The sequence below is a fragment of the Schistocerca nitens genome, chromosome 5, assembly GCF_023898315.1.
Source record: "Schistocerca nitens isolate TAMUIC-IGC-003100 chromosome 5, iqSchNite1.1, whole genome shotgun sequence".
Taxonomy (NCBI): Eukaryota; Metazoa; Arthropoda; class Insecta; order Orthoptera; family Acrididae; genus Schistocerca; species Schistocerca nitens.
This window is the reverse complement of record NC_064618.1, coordinates 282,679,673-282,704,114: the sequence shown is the minus strand read 5'-3', so window position 1 is coordinate 282,704,114 and position 24,442 is coordinate 282,679,673. Positions and strand designations below refer to the sequence as shown.

The 24,442-nt window shown below is 41.8% G+C and overlaps 1 protein-coding gene across 1 annotated transcript in view; it reads left to right on the top strand.

Moving 5' to 3' along the window:
• Positions 1–723: 723 nt before the first annotated feature.
• Positions 724–24,442, top strand: part of LOC126260393 (carboxypeptidase B-like) — a 59,828-nt gene continuing 36,109 nt past the window's right edge. The window contains exons 1-2 of the mRNA XM_049957721.1: positions 724–800; positions 23,751–23,960. Coding sequence (XP_049813678.1) covers positions 724–800; positions 23,751–23,960 — 287 coding nt within the window. The remainder of the gene's footprint in view (positions 801–23,750; positions 23,961–24,442) is intronic.

Genomic DNA, 24,442 nt, shown 5'->3' with positions numbered 1-24,442 from the left:
ACATTTCTTCTTGAGTAGGTTGTTCACTATCCAGAACCAACGAATGATCAGCGTATCTAAAAATTTCATTTCACGGTAGACGTTACGCCTCATCCGAATGAGCTTAATGGAAAACTACAGGGGACAGATAATAAAATTTTTTTGAAGTCAGAAGAAGGTATCTCATTAAAAAACAAAGTACCTCATTCGAAAGATAAACTTTGATTCACTTTGCGGTATCACAGCTAAACTGACTGCCACAGTCTCGTATCCCAGGCGACGTAAATGAAAAGAAACTATCACATGTTTCACAAAGTCATGATTTATACAATATAATATAGAAATGTGCATTTGTTATTATCGAGACCCATAGATTTTTTGGTACTTTAGTCTACGATGTTGGCTGAAATACTTGGAAATAAATAAAAATAAACATAGGAATGTTGCAAGTAAACACAGAAATCCTTAAGTAAGTTAGAAAGGTTTTAACTATACTGTTATTTAGGAGGAGAATGGGTGGGTGGTGTTGGGGGGGGGGAGGAAGAAGAGATGTGATCGTGACCCTAATGACCCCAGTATTGGATACCGTACGTATTTACCACAGGTTTTTGAAGAGCCGATAAGTTGTTGAATGAAAGTGGGCAATGAGAGGTGGTGTTGCAATGGCCATCGGCGGCCAACGCAAGACCGTGATAAGGGCGCTTATATATACGAAGACAGCGCGCCACCGATGCAAACGTCACGATGCGCTCCTCAGGATTGAGTCTGCTGCTGTTGGCAGCACTGTTGGCGTCTGCCCTGGCAGCCGTCTCCTACAGGGGGTGAGTGAATCTGACACGTGTCCTTCATTTGCCGTTCATAGAAATGCACTTATATCTTCACACATTTCAACAATGTAATAAATGGTTCATTTCGCTGATGACTGCAATCTAACTTTCACAGCATCCTCAATCTTCCAGTTTGCTTAATGTTTCTATGAAACTAGCGAACCCGGAATTAATTCGTAACTGCTAAATATGTAGTGGAATTAGAAACATGCCCTAACCTCCGTCTGCGCCCTCTCTCTGTCCATAATATCCTTCCTCCTATCTCTCTTCCCTTTCTCTCTGTCTATCTTCTTTCCAACCTCTCCCTGACCTTCAGCTTTGTTTATTCATAATTCAAACGGAACCTTAACAGGGAACTGAAGTCGCTTAAAATGAATTGGGCAATGGTTGCTATCTTGGTGTATGGGAGAGACCTCTCCATCTGCTGGATCTGGATATTTTATTTATTTATTTATTTATTTATTTAACCTGGCAAGATTAGGGCCATCAGGCCCTCTCTTACATCTAACCAGGCATTCTACTTATTTTACATTCATATGTTTTAGTAGGCATGTTAAACTACATCTAGTATAAAAAGTGAAATAAACAATTTGAAAGGTACACCTGGAAAAATACATACATATAGAGTTTATATTCTTAGATCACAAGTACTGTTATAATTAGACATTATTGAAGAGACATGGTGTCCATAAAAGACCCAGTTTCAAAACGCTGTAGAAAGGGAACCAATGCTCAGAATGACATCAAATTTGAGCAGCATATTTTTCATGCAGAGCGAAACGTCATAGAATAAAAAAAATTAACGACAATTTTACCATTAGACTGCGCTGTAAGCGTCAGAATATGCACACCAACAGACGAGCGACACACGGCTGTTCCTCGGTTTGTGTCCAAGATGCCCAATATGAACTTTTGCCATTAAGGATCGCACGCTGCTGATAAAGCTCTTAAGGATGATGATTGTGGGCTAGTAGCCTTGCAGAAATTCGGGACACTCAAGGGTATGAAAAAAGGCATTGGTCCGATGTCTGCTTAGTGTTTGCAGAAAATGACTGCAAATTTCGCTACATAGAGGTTTCTTCGATGTCCGGTTTGGCGGAGGAAGGAAAGTAGTCATCCGACGTCCGTCGGAGATAGGGCCACAGGCGGTGGTGTGCAAACACGCAGTGCATGGAGAATTGCCTGTATGTTGGACATGCCTGCGAGCAAGGTGCATAAAATCCCATGAAAAATCCTGCATTGCTATCCGTTCAAGAGATGTTCCCTGCTGACCTGCCCCAAGACAAAGGTTCGCTCTGGGGTTTCTTGTTTACATGGACGTGGACAATGCATGGCCATGGAGCATTCTGTGGGCAGACGATACCCATGTTCATCTCCAGGGAGATGTCAATACACATAACTGCAGAATATGGGCAACGGAAAATCCGCACACACATCACCCACTATCACTTCATTCAATAAGGATGTGTGATGCAGGCTGACAGCATCGTTTTTCGTAGGGCCGTATTTTTTCGAGATGAGTCCTATGGGTCCTGTTACCTGTGCCGTCACTGGTAAACGCTATGATAATCTTTTGTGCACCAAAGTCATTCCAACGCTTCAACAGGATAATTTCTATGCAAGATGGCGCTCCTCCGCGTACTGTGTCAGTGATGCGGCTACTGCAGAGACATTTAGGAAATGTTAGAACTATCAGCCATCATTTCCCTACAGACTGGCCATCCAGATCACCTGATCTAAATCCTTGTGACTTCTGGCTGTGGGTTTATCTGAAAGAAGTTGTGTTGAGCGCTCCAATTCCGAACGTATCTGAACTGAAGCACGCAGTGTACAGTTTATTTTGAATGCGACCCCCGAGACATTGCGATCTGTTGTGGAACAAGCTGTTTGTCGAATTCAACTTGTGGCGGGAAAAGGTGGACAGCATATTGAACATGTCTAGCATCAGTGTCGCGACACTTAAACACCGCTTTTTGGCCCTAGGACAATTAAAAAGCGATGTGAATTTGTTTTTAATGCGGCTTCCGGGCTCAGGATAATTAAAAACCGATTTTCTCCTTCCGATGTGGTACCACCTTGTCGTGGTGGATAGGCTTACCTAACTATCAGTGCCACAACTGTTGACTACTGAATTTCTGCAGTCGTGCACACTGAACAGTACGGACGGTGTAACGTGCAACTCAAACCATAGCAGTCGTATTGCGATTTATCTGTCATTTGTAGCTGACCTCATTTACGTGAAGACGCCGCGTACTACTCCATAAATTGGTAGAATTCTCGTCAATTTTTTTTTCTTCCATGACGTTCCCCTCAGTGTCAATAATATGCTGTTCAAATTTCATTCTGAGGAGTGGTTCTCTTCCTACAGCGTTTTGAAACTGCAACTTGAATTGTGGCTTATGTCTGTCAGAGTGTTTATTTGAGTATCGTGTAAAAATTTTAAGTAAATAGGTGAAGAAATTCTCTAGATTTTTGCTAACGATGTTTCCCCCCACATATAATTCACTAGCGCAGAAAGGCGTGCCTTATAGCTGTGCGTCTATGCCAATACCACGCAACGTATGGCGTAGTGCTTATTGTGTCACACATATCTCCTGAACTCTGTGTCGTACAGTGGTATAATTTTGTAGGTACATTCAGCGACGTCTGTGAATACTGTCTGAAAAATTGTGTTGCGAATGGAGTTAGTAGCAACAAAGTAATAAATTTAACCTTCATGCACAATGCGGCAGTTTTAAATGCAACTCACAGTTCATGACCCAATATCTCCTGAACTATGTGTCATACAATGATACAATATTCCAGGTACATTCAGAGGCATATGTGGTACTGTCTGAGAAATTTAATGGGAACAGCATTCGTAACAAAGAAGTAATAAATTCAAATGTCATTCATGATACGGCAGTTTTTCACGCTTCTCATTGTTTATTACGTCATATCAGCTGAACTGTGTGTCGTATAGTGATGTAATTTGGTATTTACATTCAGTGGTACATGTGCATACTGTCTGTAAAATGTGTCGCGAATACAGTTAGTAGTAAAGAAGTAATAAAATAAGTAATAAATCATAACGTCATGCCTTATCCGATAATTTAACTGCATGTACAGCAGAAAAGTTGTAAGCGATAAACATTTTTCTTTTGATCATTTTGTGGGAGTAGTCAGCGAGAAAACATATCCTAAATGTTTGACATTGTTGCAAAATTTGTTGTAAGTCGCTAATCGCTCTCATGGATGAATGAAGTCTGGGAATTCATGCGTCACGGGCTTCGCCTCTTTTTCACGCCCGTCCACATCCAGTTGACAAATAGGTGGTTCAGACTCTCACAGTGATTGTTGCGTGATAGTACGGTATTTGTATTCTAAGTTTCGTTGAAATCGGTCAAGTTGATTAGAAGGAGATGTGGTACACACACACACACACACACACACACACACACACACACATATCCATTTTTATAATATGTGTAGATTTATATTTTAAAAAAATATGTACCCTATATCCATCCAAACATTTATTAGAGCATCGTGAAAAATTAGAAGTAAATCAGTTAAGAACATTTCGAGAATGTTGATAATAACATTAAATAACTTCTTATACTTATGCAGTATATATCACTGGTAGAAGTGAACATAGCTATAACACCGTATAAATACAAGTTGTTGTTTTTTAATTTTACAACCAAAAATCTCGAATAGCTCTTAATCCGTTCACTTCAGATTTTTACACGAAACTTTAATAAATCTTCGAACCGACATAAGCTACATATTTTTAAATATATGTAAAGAAGAAATGTTGTTGGCAAAAATTTCGAAAAGATAGAATACGTATTTTCAATATATATATATTTAATAATATGTAGCTTATGTCGGTTCGAAGGTTTATTAAAGTGTCGTGTAAAAATCTGAAGTGAACGGATTAAGAGCTATTCGAGATTTTTGGTTATAAAATTAAAAAACAACGACTTGTATTTATACGGTGTTATAGCTATGTTCACTTCTACCAGTGAGATAGCGAGAATTCGATACAAAAATACACACAATGTAATAAAACACAGTTAGAAATCAGTTAAAAGAAGTAATTACTAACGACAGTTTAAGACATGGGTTGGATTATTACCTACCCTTTTTAACACTTACATAGAATTCATTGTTCATACATGGAAACGTAAAAGTTTATAGTAATAAAATGAAATCAATGGCCTTCTGAGGAAAATGTCCAATCAGATCAAAAATTGTTTTAGACAATTCAGTTTTAGAACAAGTCTATCTCAAATCTCTTATTTAACTTGTGATTTAAGTTTTGCTTTCAACTCTCGTATTGAAAATAAAATACATAAATTTCAAACTGCCCATGGCAGCATTTTCAGAACACTGGGCCATAAAGTACAAAAGGAGGTCATCACGAAAGTCTATAAAATGATGGTGGTTCCTGTGCTATTCTATGAAAGCAAAAAACCGGGTTTCCACAACAACAAGAAATTAAATTCAAACAGTAGAGATGAGGTTTCTAAGAAGAACGAAGCGTTGGACAAGAAGAGACATGATTAGAACCGAAGATATTAGAACAGGATGAAATATTTTCAACATGAGTAAAAAAATTCGAAAGTATAGTGAAAATGGGAGAATGCCAGGTCACGGAATTCCCCAGAAGATCCCAAACTACAACCCAAACGGGAAAAGAGATATTGGAAGACTGCAGAAAAGAAAGGAATGATTTTGGTTGTGAGTTCAGAACAGGAAATAGTATAATCCTTGAAAGGAAGGTGATGAAGATGATGATCATGACGACGAAGCTGTGGTAAGAGGGTGACTCGGACAGCCCTCCCCTCCCCGTTAAGCTTTAACAGGATGTAAGTAAGGTAACTGTAGTTCCACACATATTTCTCAATGAAAACAAAACTTGTTGTTGTTCTTTATTACTTACTTGTTTCGTGAAGTAGTTTTCCATTTAGAGGGCTGTCGCCAGACAGTAACGAGTACATAGCTGCCACATAGCAATCTGGTGAAGTACATTGGTAAAGATATTACTTATGAATGGTCTGTTGCAAAACTCACAGGCGAAAAGTCATCTTTGTTGCACGGGGTGAATTCTCTTTAAATTATAAGTTCAAAAGGCCTTTCAACTAAATCAAAATTTGTAACAAGGAAATTACCTACAACTCACAAGTAATACATAAAATGGGGCATAATAGAAATAGGTATTGTGGTGTCACCGCCAGACACCACACTTGCTAGGTGGTAGCCTTTAAATCGGCCGCGGTCCGTTAGTATACGTCGGACCCGCGTGTCGCCACTGTCAGTGATTGCAGACCGAGCGCCACCACACGGCAGGTCTAGAGAGACTTCCTAGCACTCGCCCCAGTTGTACAGCCGACTTTGCTAGCGAAGCTACACTGACCAATACGCTCTCATTTGCCGAGACGATAGTTAGCTTAGCCTTCAGCTACGTCATTTGCTACGACCTAGCAAGGCGCCATTACCAGTTTATATTCAGTGTAATAATGTCTAAACAAGAGCGATGTTCTCCAATTGTGGATTAAAGTTAAGTATTCCAAGAACTACGTTCTTTTCTTTATAGGATAATTACTTTACCTTGTTCCAGACTTCACGTCAGTCTGCGTGTAATTAAACGCGTGCATTTCGGCCTCCTCTAGCAACACGGTGTTGGCTCTTCTGCCAACACTACAGGTATAATTACCGAAATGATGTGCACCTGGTAAATAAGAAGAATATCAAAGAATTTAGAATTTCTTAAAAATATCAATAAAGTAAATTCTTAACAAAGTAGTTAAGCAGGCGAATTAAACAAGTGGGAAATCTAGCGAAATGAGAGGATGAGGTGAAGTTCAAGAGCGGGAAAGTCCTAACCTGAGTTCGATCGTTTAATGTTAAGTGTCGGCTGTCAGATGTTTACGGATATTAAGTCAGCTTTCGGACTTTTTGTGCCTGTTATCTGCGCGCCTGGTATCTGTGACGTTTACCCAGCACGTGTGGAGATTTCTGCAACCTCCAATTACATTCTTGTTTATGCGGTACAGCTGCCGCAAGTTTGTTCTTTGGGGACGATTGTCAGCTATTGTTTGGAAACCAAAATCGTTTTCACAAAATAAATCAATTTTTAGAGGTTCACAGTGTACGCTGTCATTCATAAATACGTAATTTTTCTGACGAGCAGTGACGACAGAACTCATCGACACACACAACTGCTCAAGACAGCCCGCTTCTTTATGGCAAAAAAAAAAGAAAAAAAAAACGCTGAAAATTTTGTATGTTAGATATTTGTTAAAAACGTATGTTCTTTCTTTAACGCCTCCCCTTCCTTCACTTTCTATCAAATAGGCCTGCCGTTTTTTTGTTTTAATTATCCCAGCTACGTAATGTGGCATTGATGACTACTGTTAAAGATATTGCACTAGCCTTGGCAATATTATTGGCCCTTTATAATTTGAAAGAGGTAGTATCTGATACAATAGTAGGACTGATATAATAGTAACTGGTGAAAAATGATCGTTTCTTAAGAACCATCTAGTGATATTTGCTAAATCATACAACGATAAATTAATCGGATTTTTTCTATCACTTCTTTAATGACACGTGCTGAGTTCAGTGCGTCCTTGTATTGATTAAAGTCATTAAACTCTGATCAACTCTGAATTCTATATGGAAAGGAGAATAGCTTATAATTTTTAACTTCTGAAATGTCTAATCAGAGATGGTCTGGCAATAATTTTAAAGTGCGTCTGTCTGCCCAATCACTGTCTTTCCTTTAGAGATATCACAGCGTAGACGACTGCATAGAGAAATAAACGCTTTCACTATTTTACGGAAAAAAAACATATAAAATCTTTCAAGTATGTTTCTGAACTTCACTTCTTTTGTATCTTCTGATGATGTTGACTGAATGTTTTTGTTAGACCTTTTTACGATTTAAATCTTTGCCACATTCGAAGAAACATTTCGACATTAAAATTGCATTGGTGGTAAAAACTGCAACGGTTTTCCAACTACAAAAATGGCCATGGGATGCTGGACCACTGGTTTTTTTCCTTATCTAAATCAGTACACTGGTTGGTACAACCCTGATTCCTAGGGAAGCTTGATAAATCTACTAATCCTCTAGAATTTCAAGCCTATGCTTCTTGTTAGAAAACATGAAAAAGAAGTCGGTGCTAATCCCACATGGCTGCGCTACGTTCACACTACTACTTTTCACGAGGTTTTGTAAATTTACTCAAACATCTACAAAAACGTCTGAGAATCAAAGCACGCTATCCTTACGGCGTATTAACATAAAGTTCAGAATATAATACACAGTGCTCGATGTGCAGGTTCAGACTTAACTCTCTCCAGAAATCTTCCATAGACCCTCCAACGGGTAAATAGCAGTGCTTACCTTAGTTGTAATTCTAATGGCCTTCAAATTTAGCGGCCACCTCAGCATTGACGTCCGACAACAACTACGGTCCATGTTGCTGTTTGTAGATGACTCTGGCATCGCTACATCTCTCTCAAACAGCATAATATACATGCAATATAAGATTATAACCACAGTGAGTATACATAAAAATATAAATATTTGTTCTCTAGTCAACTCTTAATTTAAAAAAAGAAAAATTAACCAGCGATTCGAAAATATGGTACCCACTGAAATCTGTAGACCAGACTGGTCTCTCATATCTCCTTCTCACAGCAAGTCAATGAGAGACAAAACATTTAAATATTAAGACATTTAAATATTAAAAGTGAAATCAATAGCTATTGCGACGTCTCAACGCTGTTCTCATCTCCCCTGAGTGGCATTCTGCTCTTGGCAGTGGTGATGCACAGATGTCTTGTTTGTCTCCTATCATCGGAGCTGTGCAGGTGGAGTTGTTTACTTCCCAGCTTTTCCGAGGCATTAGAAACAAGTTCTAAATATCAAGCGCTCCTATAGAGAGGCCATGATCAAAATCACTTTTTAACATGATCACGCCAGACAACGTGCATGTTGTTGTTGTGGTCTCCAGTCCTGAGACTGGTTTGATGCAGCTCTCCATGCTACTCTATCCTGTGCAAGCTTCTTCATCTCCCAGTACCTACTGCAACCTACATCCTTCTGAATCTGCTTAGTGTATTGATCTCTTGGTCTCCCTCTACGATTTTTACCCTCCACGCTGCCCTCCAATGCTAAATTTGTGATCCCTTGATGCCTCAAAACATGTCCTACCAACCGATCCCTCCTTCTAGTCAAGTTGTGCCACAAACTTCTCTTCTCCCCAATCCTATTCAATACCTCCTCATTAGTTACGTGATCTACCCACCTTATCTTCAGCATTCTTCTGTAGCACCACATTTCGAAAGCTTCTATTCTCTTCTTGTCCAAACTGGTTATCGTCCATGTTTCACTTCCATACATGGCTACACTCCATACAAATACTTTCAGAAACGACTTCCTGACACTTAAATCTATACTTGATGTTAACAAATTTCTCTTCTTCAGAAACGATTTCCTTGCCATTGCCAGTCTACATTTTATATCCTCTCTACTTCGACCATCATCAGTTATTTTACTCCCTAAGTAGCAAAACTCCTTTACTACTTTAAGTGTCTCATTTCCTAATCTAATCCCCTCAGCATCACCCGATTTAATTTGACTACATTCCATTATCCTCGTTTTGCTTTTGCTGATGTTCATCTTATATCCTCCTTTCAAGACACTGTCCATTCCGTTCAACTGCTCTTCCAAGTCCTTTGCTGTCTCTGACAGAATTACAATGTCATCGGCGAACCTCAAAGTTTTTACTTCTTCTCCATGAATTTTAATACCTACTCCGAATTTTTCTTTTGTTTCCTTTACTGCTTGCTCAATATACAGATTGAATAACATCTGGTTTCTGTACAAATTGTAAATAGCCTTTCGCTCCCTGTATTTTACCCCTGCCACCTTCAGAATTTGAAAGAGAGTATTCCAGTTAACGTTGTCAAAAGCTTTCTCTAAGTCTACAAATGCTAGAAACGTAGGTTTGCCTTTTCTTAATCTTTCTTCTAAGATAAGTCGTAAGGTTAGTATTGCCTCACGTGTTCCAACATTTCTACGGAATCCAAACTGATCTTCCCCGAGGTCCGCTTCTACCAGTTTTTCCATTCGTCTGTAAAGAACTCGCGTTAGTATTTTGCAGCTGTGACTTATTAAACTGATAGTTCGGTAATTTTCACATCTGTCAACACCTGCTTTCTTTGGTATTGGAATTATTATATTCTTCTTGAAGTCTGTGGGTATTTCGCCTGTCTCATACATCTTGCTCACCAGATGGTAGAGTTTTGTCATGACTGGCTCTCCCAAGGCCATCAGTAGTTCTAATGGAATGTTGTCTACTCCCGGGGCCTTGTTTCGACTCAGGTCTTTCAGTGCTCTGTCAAACTCTTCACGCAGTATCTTATCTCCCATTTCATCTTCATCTACATCCTCTTCCATTTCCATAATACTGTCCTCAAGTACATCGCCCTTGTATAAACCCTCTATATACTCCTTCCACCTTTCTGCCTTCCCTTCTTTGCTTAGAACTGGGTTGCCATCTGAGCTCTTGATATTCATACAAGTGGTTCTATTATCTCCAAAGGTCTCTTTAATTTTCCTGTAGGCAGTATCTATCTTACCCCTAGTGAGACAAGCCTCTACATCCTTACATTTGTCCTCTAGCCATCCCTGCTTAGCCATTTTGCACTTTCTGTCGATCTCATTTTTGAGACGTTTGTATTCCCTTTTGCCTGCTTCATTTACTGCATTTTTATATTTTCTCCTTTCATCAATTAAATTCAATATTTCTTCTGTTACCCAAGGATTTCTATTAGCCCTCGTCTTTTTACCTACTTGATCCTCTGCTACCTTCACTACTTCATCCCTCAGAGCTACCCAATCTTCTTGTACTGTATTTCTTTCCCCCATTCCTGTCAATTGTTCCCTTATGCTCTCCCTGAAACTCTCTACAACCTCTGGTTCTTTCAGTTTATCCAGGTCCCATCTCCTTAAATTCCCACCTTTTTGCAGTTTCTTCAGTTTCAATCTGCAGTTCATAACCAATAGATTGTGATCAGAATCCACATCTGCCCCTGGAAATGTCTTACAATTTAAAACCTGTTTCCTAAATCTCTGTCTTACCATTATATAATCTATCTGATACCTATTAGTATCTCCAGGATTCTTCCAGGTATACAACCTTCTTTTATGATTCTTGAACCAAGTGTTAGCTATGATTGAGTTATGCTCTGTGCAAAATTCTACAAGGCGGCTTCCTCTTCCATTTCTTCCCCCCAATCCATATTCACCTACTATGTTTCCTTCTCTCCCTTTTCCTACTGACGAATTCCAGTCACCCATGACTATTAAATTTTCGTCTCCCTTCACTACCTGAATAATTTCTTTTATCTCGTCATACATTTCATCATTTTCTTCATCATCTGCAGAGCTAGTTGGCATATAAACTTGTACTACTGTAGTAGGCATGGGCTTTGTGTCTATCTTGGCCACAATAATGCGTTCACTATGCTGTTTGTAGTAGCTAACCCGCACTCCTATTTTTTATTCATTATTAAACCTACTCCTGCATATGAGATTGAGATATTCCTGCGGCACGATCTATGTGTGAATCCCTTGGATGTAATGGGCATCCACTTTTCAATTACAGCCAGTGTCATTCACAATAAGATGATAAATGCTGAAGCTTCCACAACTGCCGTGATCAAATTTACTAAGCCATTTAATTTCAAACTCTCCAGTGGTCACATTGAAATTGTTACAGTGGACCGTATGAGTCTGGGCTTGTGAACCATTAAGCACTTCCCCCTGAGGTGCCCGCCAATGTCGTAATTGTGGCCTTTCGACATTAAGGAAATGTGATCAGCCATGTGGCTCAGAAATGACAGATGTTTGAGCCTCATGAAATGTAGTATGGTGTCTACTAGATAAAAATTGCACTGATGAAACACATACTGCCATACCGTCCTGCCATGCCATAGTGAAGTACGATGGCCTACCATCGCATATGTTTTGGCTGTGGACAGGAAGGACATGTCAGGTCGTTGAGTATTCAAAGCCGAATGACGGAAACATAAATCGGAGAATCTGATCCAGCAGCGGTGAGGATCATCCTCCAATCGCCTATGCCAAAGCAGCAGAGACATCCTTCTTGGAGTGATTACCTGGATTACCTGCGGGTGCTGACATCCTGTGAATCGAATGAGGACACGACCCAGGTCACGCCGCCTCCTCAGGCGACGACAACCTTGCAACATCCTCAACCACCATAACTGGGTGAACCAAAAGAAAAGATGGACGTCAACAACAGGGTCGTGCCGAAACCGGCCTCCCTTACTGAGGGAGCAATGGCGTCTGATCAGCTTCCACACTCTGACACAGAAACTTACGTCCGTAAGCAACGATTGCATCATAAACACAACGAATGGTGGCATGCACGTTCTGACAAGTGAGCAGAAAACAAATGTGGCGCTCTAATAGACGACATGGAGAAAGTTAGGTGTGATACCCAGTGAGCCATTACTGTTACGGCGCCCAAGTAAGTGGCAGTGAGTCAATGACTTTTTGATGAGGATATTCCATCTATTGTCGTCCATGACAGCACCAACTGAGATGAAGACAAGGCAAAAAACTTTTCAGCTGGTAGCGAACAATCTCATCACTCTGAGAAGGCGCAGTAAATTCTCCATGCTGCAGGAAATGTTTCATGCTGCAGACATAGCATCGCTCTTTTGCAAGAGGTCTACATAGCCAGCTTTCCCCATCTCTTAGGTTACACAGCTAATGTCACCCATGCTTCGCCCATGGGCAGCATCATCACTGTCTTACTTAAAGAGAGCTTGGCAGAAGATGACGTGCGATATATCCTCAATGCATTGGTCATGGCTGCCACAGTGAACTAAGTCCGAATCATCAATAGCTATGCCCCTTCTGGTACAGAGCGACAGCAAGAACGCTTCGGTTTTTTGCCAAAGACATCGCGCTGCTCCGTCAGTGTCGACTAGTTGACATGGTGGTTTGGAGAGACTTCAGTTGCACACAGGTACCTTCAGACTAGCTCTCACGTCATTCCCTGTACAGTGAGTCTGACATCCACGATCTTCAAATGGCGGGCATCTGGCGCCACATCCATGGCGACAGACACAGCTATACTCACTTTGCCAGTCACTCCTCCAGCCGACTCGAATGGATTTATGTCATGTGCTCATTACAGACAGCGATATGCAAAGCGGACGTATGGCCAACACTCTTTTCTGATCACTTGGCCTTCATTTGTCCCATAACCCTCAGTTCACTCAGGGAATGGTGAAGCGCAAGCCCACGGAAGCTAAATATTGCCCACTTGATCTCCCCAATCTGTCAAGTAGCTGGGGAAGGTACATGGAATAAGTGTGTTCGCCGCCATGGTCTGTACCACTCGGCCTTAAGATGGTGGATTGATTGCACGAAACTGGTCCTCAGAAGAATCTTCATAGCATGCAGTAGAGAAGCAGCTGCATGGCACAGACACACAACGGACTTTTACTTTACATCCTTAGGGAGTGTTTCGATCAGCTGCATTCACCGGACATACAGATTGTTTCTACCATGCGGTCAACTTGATCAACTGCTCAATTAAAGTCGATGGATGGCAGCTTATCAGGTAAATGCCACAGCTTCGCCAGATTACCATGTCCCTATATCCGCTCAGAACTGTGCATATGCTGGATCCTGCGAAAGTACATACTGTACCATACCCCTGAAATGCATAGCCATCAATCTGGTGAAGATTTTCATGTCACTATTCAGCAGCGTCAAGGTCGGTAATCATGGATGTGGTAGCCACCATTTGGTTTATGAGTAGGCACTATCAGTCCTTCTAAGAAGGAGATGGGAAGTGGAACATCTGGAAACATCAGTTCAAGGCATAGATCTGTCCAGCAGGATAGCAAAAACTGATTGAAGGCCCGATAAAACCCCATCTAGTCCCGGGGTATTGATAGCCGCTCCTCTGTCAATGATATCAGATACCTCGTCTTCAGTCACGTCTCCTGACAAGTCCAATTCTAATTTTTGTGGATCAACCCTGACACGTCCACGATGACCGCTGGATCCGCTTTCTGCGCTGAATGCAGTCGAGCATAATGGTTATGAAAAGCCTTGGCTATATCATGTTATTCGTTGAGACATCTACAATCCTTTGTGTCGGTAATGTAGACCAGTGCCCATCGCTGCCTTTTGCACTTCGCTAAATGTGATACATTGAAAGTTGTTCCAACAGCAGGCCGTCTTGTGCAAGCATGTGTACTACAGCTCCTCCTAAATGTACTTCATCAAAGAAATGTTGGCTTTCCTACTGCAGATAACACTGGCACTCATCACTTCACCTTCTTCTTCTCATGAAGGGATGGCCCAAAGGATGTACTTGATGTTTGGAACTTCATGCAGGAACAGCATTGCGCGGTACATAGAAATACCAAATATAGACAATACTCTTCTGACCCTGGAATGCTACACAACCCACCACACAGCTGGATCATCAATGCCAACAGACGATGAGCGTGTTGCAATGCAGATGACTTTAGAACTAGCAACAGTGACAGAACAAAAGATACAAGGAGATTCGCTAGGATGAAATGGCAATATTAGGACCCTATATTTCGTATATTTCGACATACTAGTGGAGTGAATGTTTAGTTTTCTTTCAATCGGACGGCGAAGGACCCTTTTCTTTACTTTTCTTCACGGCACGACGTGACGTTGTATACATTGACTGTTTAAAAAAAAGTCCTGCTTCTGGATAGCGTTCTGTTGGTGCGAAGGGGACAACGTGACCAGGAGTTGCGAGACGACCCCTGCCCCCCCCCCCCCCCTGCCTGCTCTGACCTGACCCCTAAAAGAAGGGGGTGCTATGTTTGACAACAAATGTAATTTTCCTCGAGTCATTACTAGACATAAGAAAACTGTTGTACATGGAAGTGGTGTCAATATAGGTTCAGAAGAAGTGTGGCACGTAAAAACGCCGACTCTCGGAAAAAAAACTTGCTACGGAGAGAACTAAGAGCATTTCTCGTATATTTCGACATACTTCTACACAGATGTTTGTTTTTGTCGCCGCTCCGAATCCTCTGAACGGAAAAAGAACTACACAGAAGAAGAAATGGGTATCCGTAAAGATGGAACTATTTTCAGTGATCAGAAATTCGCTCATCCTTATTGTGAGTGTAATGAATCAATAGAATTTCTTATGGAATCGATGTGCCATATCACATACGATGGACGTCATGTCGTTATATACAAAAATGTAACTCAATAAAAGCTACACATATTTAAGTTAATGAAAACACGCTAGACTGATTTACGATGTAATGTACAGTCTCCAGTAGACACACCGACAGATTGACGTAATTGAAATCAATTTGGAAAATAAAGTCTACTGTACTGTTAGTGGGAGCAGGCACGTTGGTACCAGTTCTAAGTACACAAAACATACTGAACTGTTAGAAACGTCTCTCACGGCTCGAAAAATACGAAACGCTTAACTAGAGAACTGAAAGGTTTGTTACCAGACTGGTCTGCTCCAACATGTAGGTAAATATGAAAAAAAATCTTTTTTTCACAAAGTGTTTTGGTAAAGGAAGTTAGATCATTACATACTTGAAGTTGCGTATGTCCCTCAAACATTTCTGGGAAACGCAAGATAGAATAAATTGATAACTCTTTCTTTACTTTTACAAACACTAGATTCATTTCTTATAGTAAGTAAGTGTTGAAAAAGGACTGAGTCGGAACGGAATCGATGAAGCGTCTTAAATGTTTTGAAACTTTGAAATTTCGTCAGTGTATACATTTTAGTCTGCGCTGCTCGGTATTGTAACACCACCATGAAACTAATAATAATTTGATCAAGAGGAAGAACTAGAGACAGGAGCTCAGTATCATCAATACATTTAAACATTGTTAAATCGTTTCTTAGCAACACGAGCCATAAATTTACCTCCTCCTTACATCTACAGGATGCCTACCTTCATGCTTTCTAATGTTTCAGTATTCCAATGTGTATCAACAATTGACACAGAGGATATTAGTTTCGAATTTTCAGGCAATCAATAAAGCTGAAATCAAGAAATTGTAACATACTGCATGCATATTAGCGATATGGAGATCAAAATAAATAATTTAAAATGCCATTCTTTTATCAGAATTGAAATTCACAATCAGCTTGCTTCAGATGAGGGATAACTGACACTGAGATTCTTACCATCTCAAAATCAATGGTTTCCCATAAGTAGCTGCGGATGACAGGTGCAATTTACGACTTATTACAAATTCGACACTTAATACTTGATGTTATGAGATGTGCGAACACCCCCCCCCCCTCCCTCCCGCGCGACATCGCCCCTCCCCATCCCAAGAATTTTTTTCCATTTGTGGCATCTTGCCCTACCACGAGCTTCGATCCTTTTTTTCCCTATAGGTTGAAAGAATTTTTCAGAATTGCTGCTGAAAGCTCTGCTAGATAATACTATAAAATGCGTCATGAGTGGTGATAATAGTTTCTCATGACATGTTGCCGATCAACTTTCTTGATCGAATGTAGATCACATCTGAAATGCAATGCGATTTTGAGACAAAAATCAGATAACGCCCTTATATAGGACAATTACGTATCCAGTCTTCTGAATGAAGACTGCAACAACAACATTACTAAGGAACTAATATTAGAAGCCAAACTGATTCCCTCACATTGTCTGATTTTGCAAATTAAATAAATCACTCCAAAACTCATTTCTGTGCTATGTCAGACAGTGTGATTTGACTCACGACACATTTTGAGTAAACATATCAGAGTAATCTCTTAGATAGTAAGCAGATGACAGCAACACTAAGTCAGCAGAAATCATCGTTGATGTAATGTTACTTACGATAAACATGCACCAAAGTAATCAAAAATAGACTGTTAACTGACAATTGCACCACTGAAGCTGTAGTGAAAACATTTGAAAAAGAAAATAATTAATAATATGTTAAATTTTGAAAATGAAGGACGTTTCAAACGGAAATAAATGAGTTTTGACCAAAGCTATGACCCGTATGTTCTAATTGAGATACATCTCTACCTGTGAGATTAACTCTTACAATCCAATGAAAAAATAGTTTGAGCCACTAGGTACACGTAACATTACCAGCTAACAATGATTGGAGGAACTAACGTATGTAAGTATGTCGTACGTAGGCTAGGCCCTATTAACGACAGGTCTCTGCCAAATTCTTATTTTTACTCTGAAGAAGCAAAGCCCCCCTATCAGGTGTCAGAAGGAACAACGAAAAAAATGTGTGCCTGAGCGCTCTTGAAACAAAGAAAACTATTCATTTTTATGAAACTGAATTTAGAAATGCTGGTAAGTCGCTTAAGTAACACAGATCCAGATAGTATTGTTTCCTTTAATGTGCTCATGCCGCATTTCGGGAGTAGCCCATCATCTGATGACCATTTCAGATCATTAAAAGCATAGACAAGGAGAACATTGGATAATGTCCGCACTATCATCTTAAATGGTCATCTGATGATAGGTTAAGCCCGAAACGCGTCATGAGCACATTAAAGGATTCAACACCATCGGGGTCTGTATTACTTATGTGATTAGCCAGCACTTTTAAATTCACTTTCGCAGTTACTATTATTACGGTCGCACACTTCTACCAGGACTTCAGGTCTGATTTACAACATTTATTTTTATTGTGAAATACTTCAGTATTTCACAAATTTTTAATGTTTCTGAGACTCTTGAGAGTGTTGACAGTGCATGAGTGGAGTGATCTACACCTAAAAAGCTACGAAGGCACCTACCTGTTGGTCTTGGCAAGTGCTTCATGAGGAATCGAGGTGTCGGGAAGTCATCTGCGTTCATTGAGTTACTTCTACGTCTGTCGATGACACTCCACACAAAATAACGTACTGGGTTCTCCCTACCAAGAAATCCTGAGTCCAGCCACAGATTTCTTTGATTCCACGTATGATTGTATACAAATTAATGGGCGTTGGTCTGATACTGTGTCAAAGGCTTTCTTTTTTTTTAGTCAAAAAATACTACATCTACCTGATTTCCCTGGTCCATAGTTTTCAAATGTCAAGTGAGCAAAGAAAGAATTGGTTTTCGTGTGACAGATGTGTATTTGATCTATAATCTTTGGGATGTGCGAGGTACTATTTCTCGATATAGCTCCTTACGTTTGAGCTCAGAATACTCTCTCAAACGGCTTAAAATACGGATGTAGGCAATACTAAACGGTAGTTTTGGAATCAGTTCTATTGCGCTTCTTCCACAAAGATCAGAACTTCGCTTTCGTCTAATTATTGGAAACAGTTCTTTGTGAAAAGGATCTACGATGTACCGTGGTTTGAAAAAGGGCTAACTCAGCTCCAAATTGTGTCTGGCAGGGACTTCAACGGGCTCCATGGTGTTGCTCACTTCTAAGTATTTCAGCTGTTTCTAATGGAACTGACACTAATATCTAAATTACTCAATTTAGAAATGGTATAAGGATGAACTGAGGCAATAATCCTGCATCTTTCTTCGTAAAGGTGCATTTGAAAACATAGGTCAGGACACCTGAATATGCATGCTTCCTTCACTTTCGGTATCTATTTCTTCTACGAGTTTCTCACATTGGTGCCAACGACAGGCAGAACAAATGATTTGAATTTTTTTTGGATTTGCTAAGAGGTCTTCGATAATATTCTGCTCTGGTAGTCGTTGAAAGCTTCACGTATTCCCATTTCGACAAACGCTTTTTGTGTAGCATTTACATATATTTGTAGGTTTGTTTTAGTTCCATTGTCCTCGTATCTCTGTATACTACGATGGTCCCTCCCAATGTAAACTATACGTCCATGTGGTATATTTGTGTCAAATTACGTGTGTTAATAAATCTTACAACACAGTATGCACTAAATTGCCCGCATCTCGTGGTCGTGCGGTAGCGTTCTCGCTTCCCACGCCCGGGTTCCCGGGTTCGATTCCCGGCGGGGTCAGGGATTTTCTCTGCCTCGTGATGGCTGGGTGTTGCGTGCTGTCCTTAGGTTAGTTAGGTTTAAGTAGTTCTAAGTTCTAGGGGACTGATGACCATAGATGTTAAGTCCCATAGTGCTCAGAGCCATTTGAACCATTTGAGTATGCACTAAAGGTGTGAAAACCGGAGCACCTTGCGCAAATCTTTAGAATAAATACAATCTTTGAGGATATATAGAACAGTTTTTAAGCAGTAAATGATTCACATCAATGGCCAGCACACACAGCGTCAGTCCATAAATTTCCGGGACTGATTTTATTCGTGGCGTATAAGCGACGTCAGCACAGTAAGTACGGTGGCAGCTTGAACTAACAAACGTAAACAACAGATGCGCATTCGACTATCAAGTCGTGTGCAGACAGTAGACAGCGTTAAGTAGCGGAAGTGCGTTCGTAGTACGTCAACGTTGTTCATTGTCACAAAATGCAATGGAACAACATCTTTAACTTTTCTTATACTTTTGAGCATGGCTGTCTTTCAGCAACCATATGCAGGCTGTTACCGTAAGAGCGAGCAAAGATTTAACAGGACATACAGGATGCTCCACTGAACAATTTGAGGTAGGGAACCTGGTGCTGGCGAAGCCATCTTAAGGAGATATTAGGAATAAAAACACGTTACTGTGTACTTTTATATTTACATTAGTTCACTGCAGATACCAACATTAACACAATGAACGTACCATTTGGACTGTATCTTACAAAATGAGCTGAAATGGCGGTCACCAAGCTCAATGCAAGCATGAAATCGGCGAGCAAGATTCTGATGCACCCTGACAAACATCGCCAGTGTACTCCGAATCACATCACAGGCAGATACTTTTCTGGCAACTAATTCCATCTCCGTATCCAAATGTAGCTTTAGATATCCCCAAAGGGAATAATCAAAGGCATTCAGGTCAGGTGACCTCGCAGGGCATGGAATAGAGCCTCCCTTTCCAATCCAGTGACCGAAGTATTGTACCGGTGCTGCCCCATCGTATTGTGCTGTATGTCTCTGAACAGCATTGACTAATGAATGAGTCTGTCGTTGATTCATAACGCGTTCTTTCATGGGATAGTGTAAATACGATACAACAGAACCACCTCATGGACAAGTAAAGTAAACAGAACCTGCATCATAACTTCCCAGTAATCAGGCTCGTCCTCCATGGCTCCTTACAGGTTCAAATGGCTCTGAGTACTATGGGACTTAACATCTGAGGTCATCTGTCACCTGTAACTTTAGTTAAACCTAACTAATCTAAGGACATCACACACATCCATGCCCGATGCAGGATTCGAACCTGCGACCGTAGCGGTCACGCGGTTCCAGACTGAAACGCCTAGAACTGCTCGGCCACTCCAGCCGGCCTGATTTATCTGTTTAGAGTTATACTCTACGAAAAATAACGTGTGAAAAGTTGTCCCGCACAGCTTGACTCCCGAACAAAAATATCTCTTGGATGCTTGTTTTGGAAGACTTCACCGTGGGTGAAGGGACTTGGTGTTATCAGTTCGAATCTGCCATAAAACGACAAAGCGTAGAAATTCACATAAAGGATCGATGTTTTGACGACAAAACCGACATTCAAGCCAATGCGAGTTGAACAATATCCCAATGAAATATTTTTCTTAGAGATTTCGATGGCTGAATGGACATTCTGCGCGGTTTATTCAAGTCAGGGGGGACTATATAGAACACCTGAAACATTAAAACCACAATATTAACTTTTTATTGCTGGCCGCTGTGGCCGAGGGATTCTAGGTGCTTCAGTCCGGAACCGCGCTGCTGCTACGGTCGCACCTTCGAATCCTGCCTCGGGCAATGATGTGTGTGATGTCCTTAGGTTAATTAGGTTTAAATAGTACAAAGTCTAGGGGACTGATGACCTCAGATGTTAAGTCCCATAGTGCTTAGAACCATTTGAACCATATTTTAAGCTTTTTATTTACCCAGTCACTAAACTTCTTTGACTAACGAGGCAGGCTCAGCAGTAGACTGTTTTGCGTGACGGGGAAGGTCAGTGTTATACGCCAAGCTCAGTCAATACAATCGTCAAAGGGGCTGTATATAATTTATTCCAGATGTACACTGCTGGGAAAAATATTGTAAATCGATTTAGAGGCTTCCAGTTCACCCAAGATTTATTGCTGTAACAATTTACATGGGGTACATGTAATGATTACATTTACATATCAGTTGCACAAGTGGTTCAGAAGTACGAAGTATTGACCAATGCTGAGACGTCCATGTTATTGCGTGGTGCAGCCTCCCTGGGCAGCTATGGAGGCATCGACTCTGGCATCCAGTCGATCGTACAGATGACGAATACTGTCCTAGGATATACTATGCCACGGCTGCTCGACCTGTTCTCATAGTTCTGTGTGTGTCGTTGTTTGACAAGTCGCAGGAGCCACTTCTCGACCCCCTCGAGTGGGGACAAATCCGGAGATGGTGCTGACCAGGGAAGTTGCTGCACGTTGCGTTTCACAGGCAGTGTGTGGGCGAGCGTTATCCTGTTGGAACATTGCATTACCTTCGTGTTGCAAGAACGGCAAAAGAACGGGTTTAACAACATTTTCCTCGTACCGAGTGCTGCTTAGCGTCCCTTCCAGAAACACCAAACGTGAACAAGCGCTATAGCTTATCGCGCCCCACACCATTAAAATTGGGGTGGGGCCAGTGTGTCTTGGAGGAATTCACTCTACAAGCTAGCGTTCATCAGGTCTATGTCGTACGCGCAAACGACCATGACTTGCATGCAGGCAGAATCTGCTTTCATCGCTGAAGACCACGGCGCGCCATTCCATCTTCCAACTGATCCTCTGACGGCACTAGTCTAGCCGTGCACGTCGATGCTGCGGCGTGAGTGGAAGACGGGCTAGAGGTGTGCGTGGCCGGAGGCCCACTGATAACAACTGGTTCGTAACACTTCGTGTTAACGCTTCTGGACTCACAAGACTTCTTGTCTGAGCTGTGGTAGCTGTACGACCTGCAACTGCAGTCCTTATAACATGATGATCCTGGCGGGCGGCTGGGCAGTGTGGACGTCCAGAACCTCGTCTACGGGTGTGACAACGGTCGCGTGACTACTGACTGATATCAGCATCGCTGCACCACTGACGTAACACGTCAACATGTGTGCCAATTCTCCGAAAGGACTATCTCGCCATTTGGAAGGCCAAAATTTGACTCCTTTAAAGCTCTTTCAGTTCGCTGTAGGAAGCAAAGGTCCTTCTCCGTGGTATACACAACTGGCCATTAAAATTGCTACACCAAGAAGAAATGCAGATCAAATCATAACAACCACCTCTGGCCGTGATAACGGCCTTGATACAACTGGGAATTGACTCAAACAGAGCTTGGATGGCGTGTACAGGTACAGCTGCCCATGCACCTTCAACACGATACCACAGTTCATCAAGAGTAGTGACTGGCGTATTTTAACGAACCAGTTGCTCGGCCACCACTGAACAGACGTTTTCAATTGGTGAGAGATCTTGAGAAAGTGCTGGCCAGGGCAGCAGTCGAACATTTTCTGTATCCAGAAAGGCCCGTACAGGACCTGCAACATGCGGTCGTGCATTATCCTGCTGAAATGTAGGGTTTCGCAGGGATCGAATGAAGGGTAGAGCCACGGGTCTTAACATATCTGAAATGTAACGTCCACTGTTCGAAGTGCCATCAATGCGAATAAGAGATGACCGAGACGTGTAACCAATGGCACTCCATACCATCACGCCGGGTGATAAGCCAGTATGGCGATGACGAATACACGCTTCCAATGTGCGTTCACCGCGATGTCGCCAAACACGAATGCGACCATCATATTGGTGTAAGAAGAACCTGGATTCATCCGAAAAAATGACGTTTTGCCATTCGTGCACCCAGGTTCGTCGTTGTGTACACCATCACAGGCGCTCCTGTTTGTGATGCAACGTCAAGGGTAACAGCAGCCGTGGTCTCTGAGCTGAAAATCCATGCTGCTGCAAACGTCGTCGAACTGTTGGTGCAGATGGTTGTTGTTTGGAAACGTCCACATCTGTTGACTCAGGGATCGAGACGTGGCTGCACGATCCGTTACAGCCGTGCGGATAAGCTGCCTCTCATCTCGACTGCTAGTGATACGAGGCCGTTGGGATCCAGCACGGCGTTCCGTATTACCCTCCTGAACCCACCGATTCCATATTCTGCTAACAATCACTGGATCTCGACCAACGCGAGCAGCAATGTCGCGATACGATAAACCGCAATCGCGATAGGCTACAATCCGACCTTTATCAAAGTCGGACACGTGATGGTAAGCATTTCTCCTCCTTACACGAGGCATCACAACAACGTTTCACCAGGCAACGCCGGTCAACTGCTGTTTGTGTATGAGAAATCGATTGGAAACTTTCCTCATGTCAGCACGTTGTTGGTGTCGCCACCGGCGCCAACCTTGCGTGAATGCTCTGAAATGCTAATCATTTGCATATCGCAGCATCTTCTTCCTGTCGGTTAAATTTCGCGTTTGTAGCACGTCATCTTCGTGCTGTAGCAATTTTAATGGCCAGTAGTGTAGTTGTCTGCTTCCTTCACACCTTTGCACCGCACTGAGACTGGCAATGACCATTCTCTGTGAAAGGGTAGACACAGATGTCGCTCTGGTAATCATACCACTATACCGTCTATTGGCGGAAGACGTTGAAACTATTATCAGTACACCTGCTATCCCCAGTTGGCATATGCCGTCATCAGGAGCATTAATTATTTTTCCGGCAGTGTACATTTCGTCTGCGGTGCTTCATTCTTCACAAACGATATTATATGGCAGTTCGTCGCAGTAATGCATATGTTTAAATAGATATTTGGAAGAACATAACGAGGCAGTTGTCGTCTTTCTGTGGCAGACACAAAGTCTACCGTCTGGTGCCGACGGAGGAGCAGCTGCAGACGCTGTCTCAGCTGCGGGAGCACCCGGCGCTCGACTTCTGGTCGCGAGCTCACCGTGCCGGCCACCCCGTGGACGTGAGGGTGCCGCCCCACGTGCACGACCACTTCCGAGCATTCCTCGATCGCCAAGGAGTGCTGCACAACGTCCTCATTGATGACCTCGAACAGTAAGTTTCAAATCTCTTTGATAGGCCTCTTTCATTTCACATCTCTCCTACACGTAGCGTATATACTGGGGGGATTAGGTAAGGGTGATACACTAAAAGTAATAGACGGGTTTCGCTATTTCGGCAGCAAAGTAGCTGCTGATGACCGAAATTGAGAGGGTATAAAATGTAGACTGATTATTGCAAGGAAATCGTTTCTGGAAAAGAGGAATTTGTTGTCATCGATTATAAATTTAAGTGTTAAGAAGCATTGACTGAAGAAAATTGTTTCGAAGGTAGGCCTGTATGGAAATGAAACGGAGACGGTAAACAGATCAGTTATTCTCGACGGCCAGTGCTCGTACAGTCTGGAACCGCGCGACCGCTACGGTCGCAGGTTCGAATCCTGCCTCGGGCATGGATGTGTGTCATGTCCTTAGATTAGTTAGGTTTAAGTAGTTGTAAGTTCTAGGGGACTGATGACTTTAGAAGTTAAATCCCAT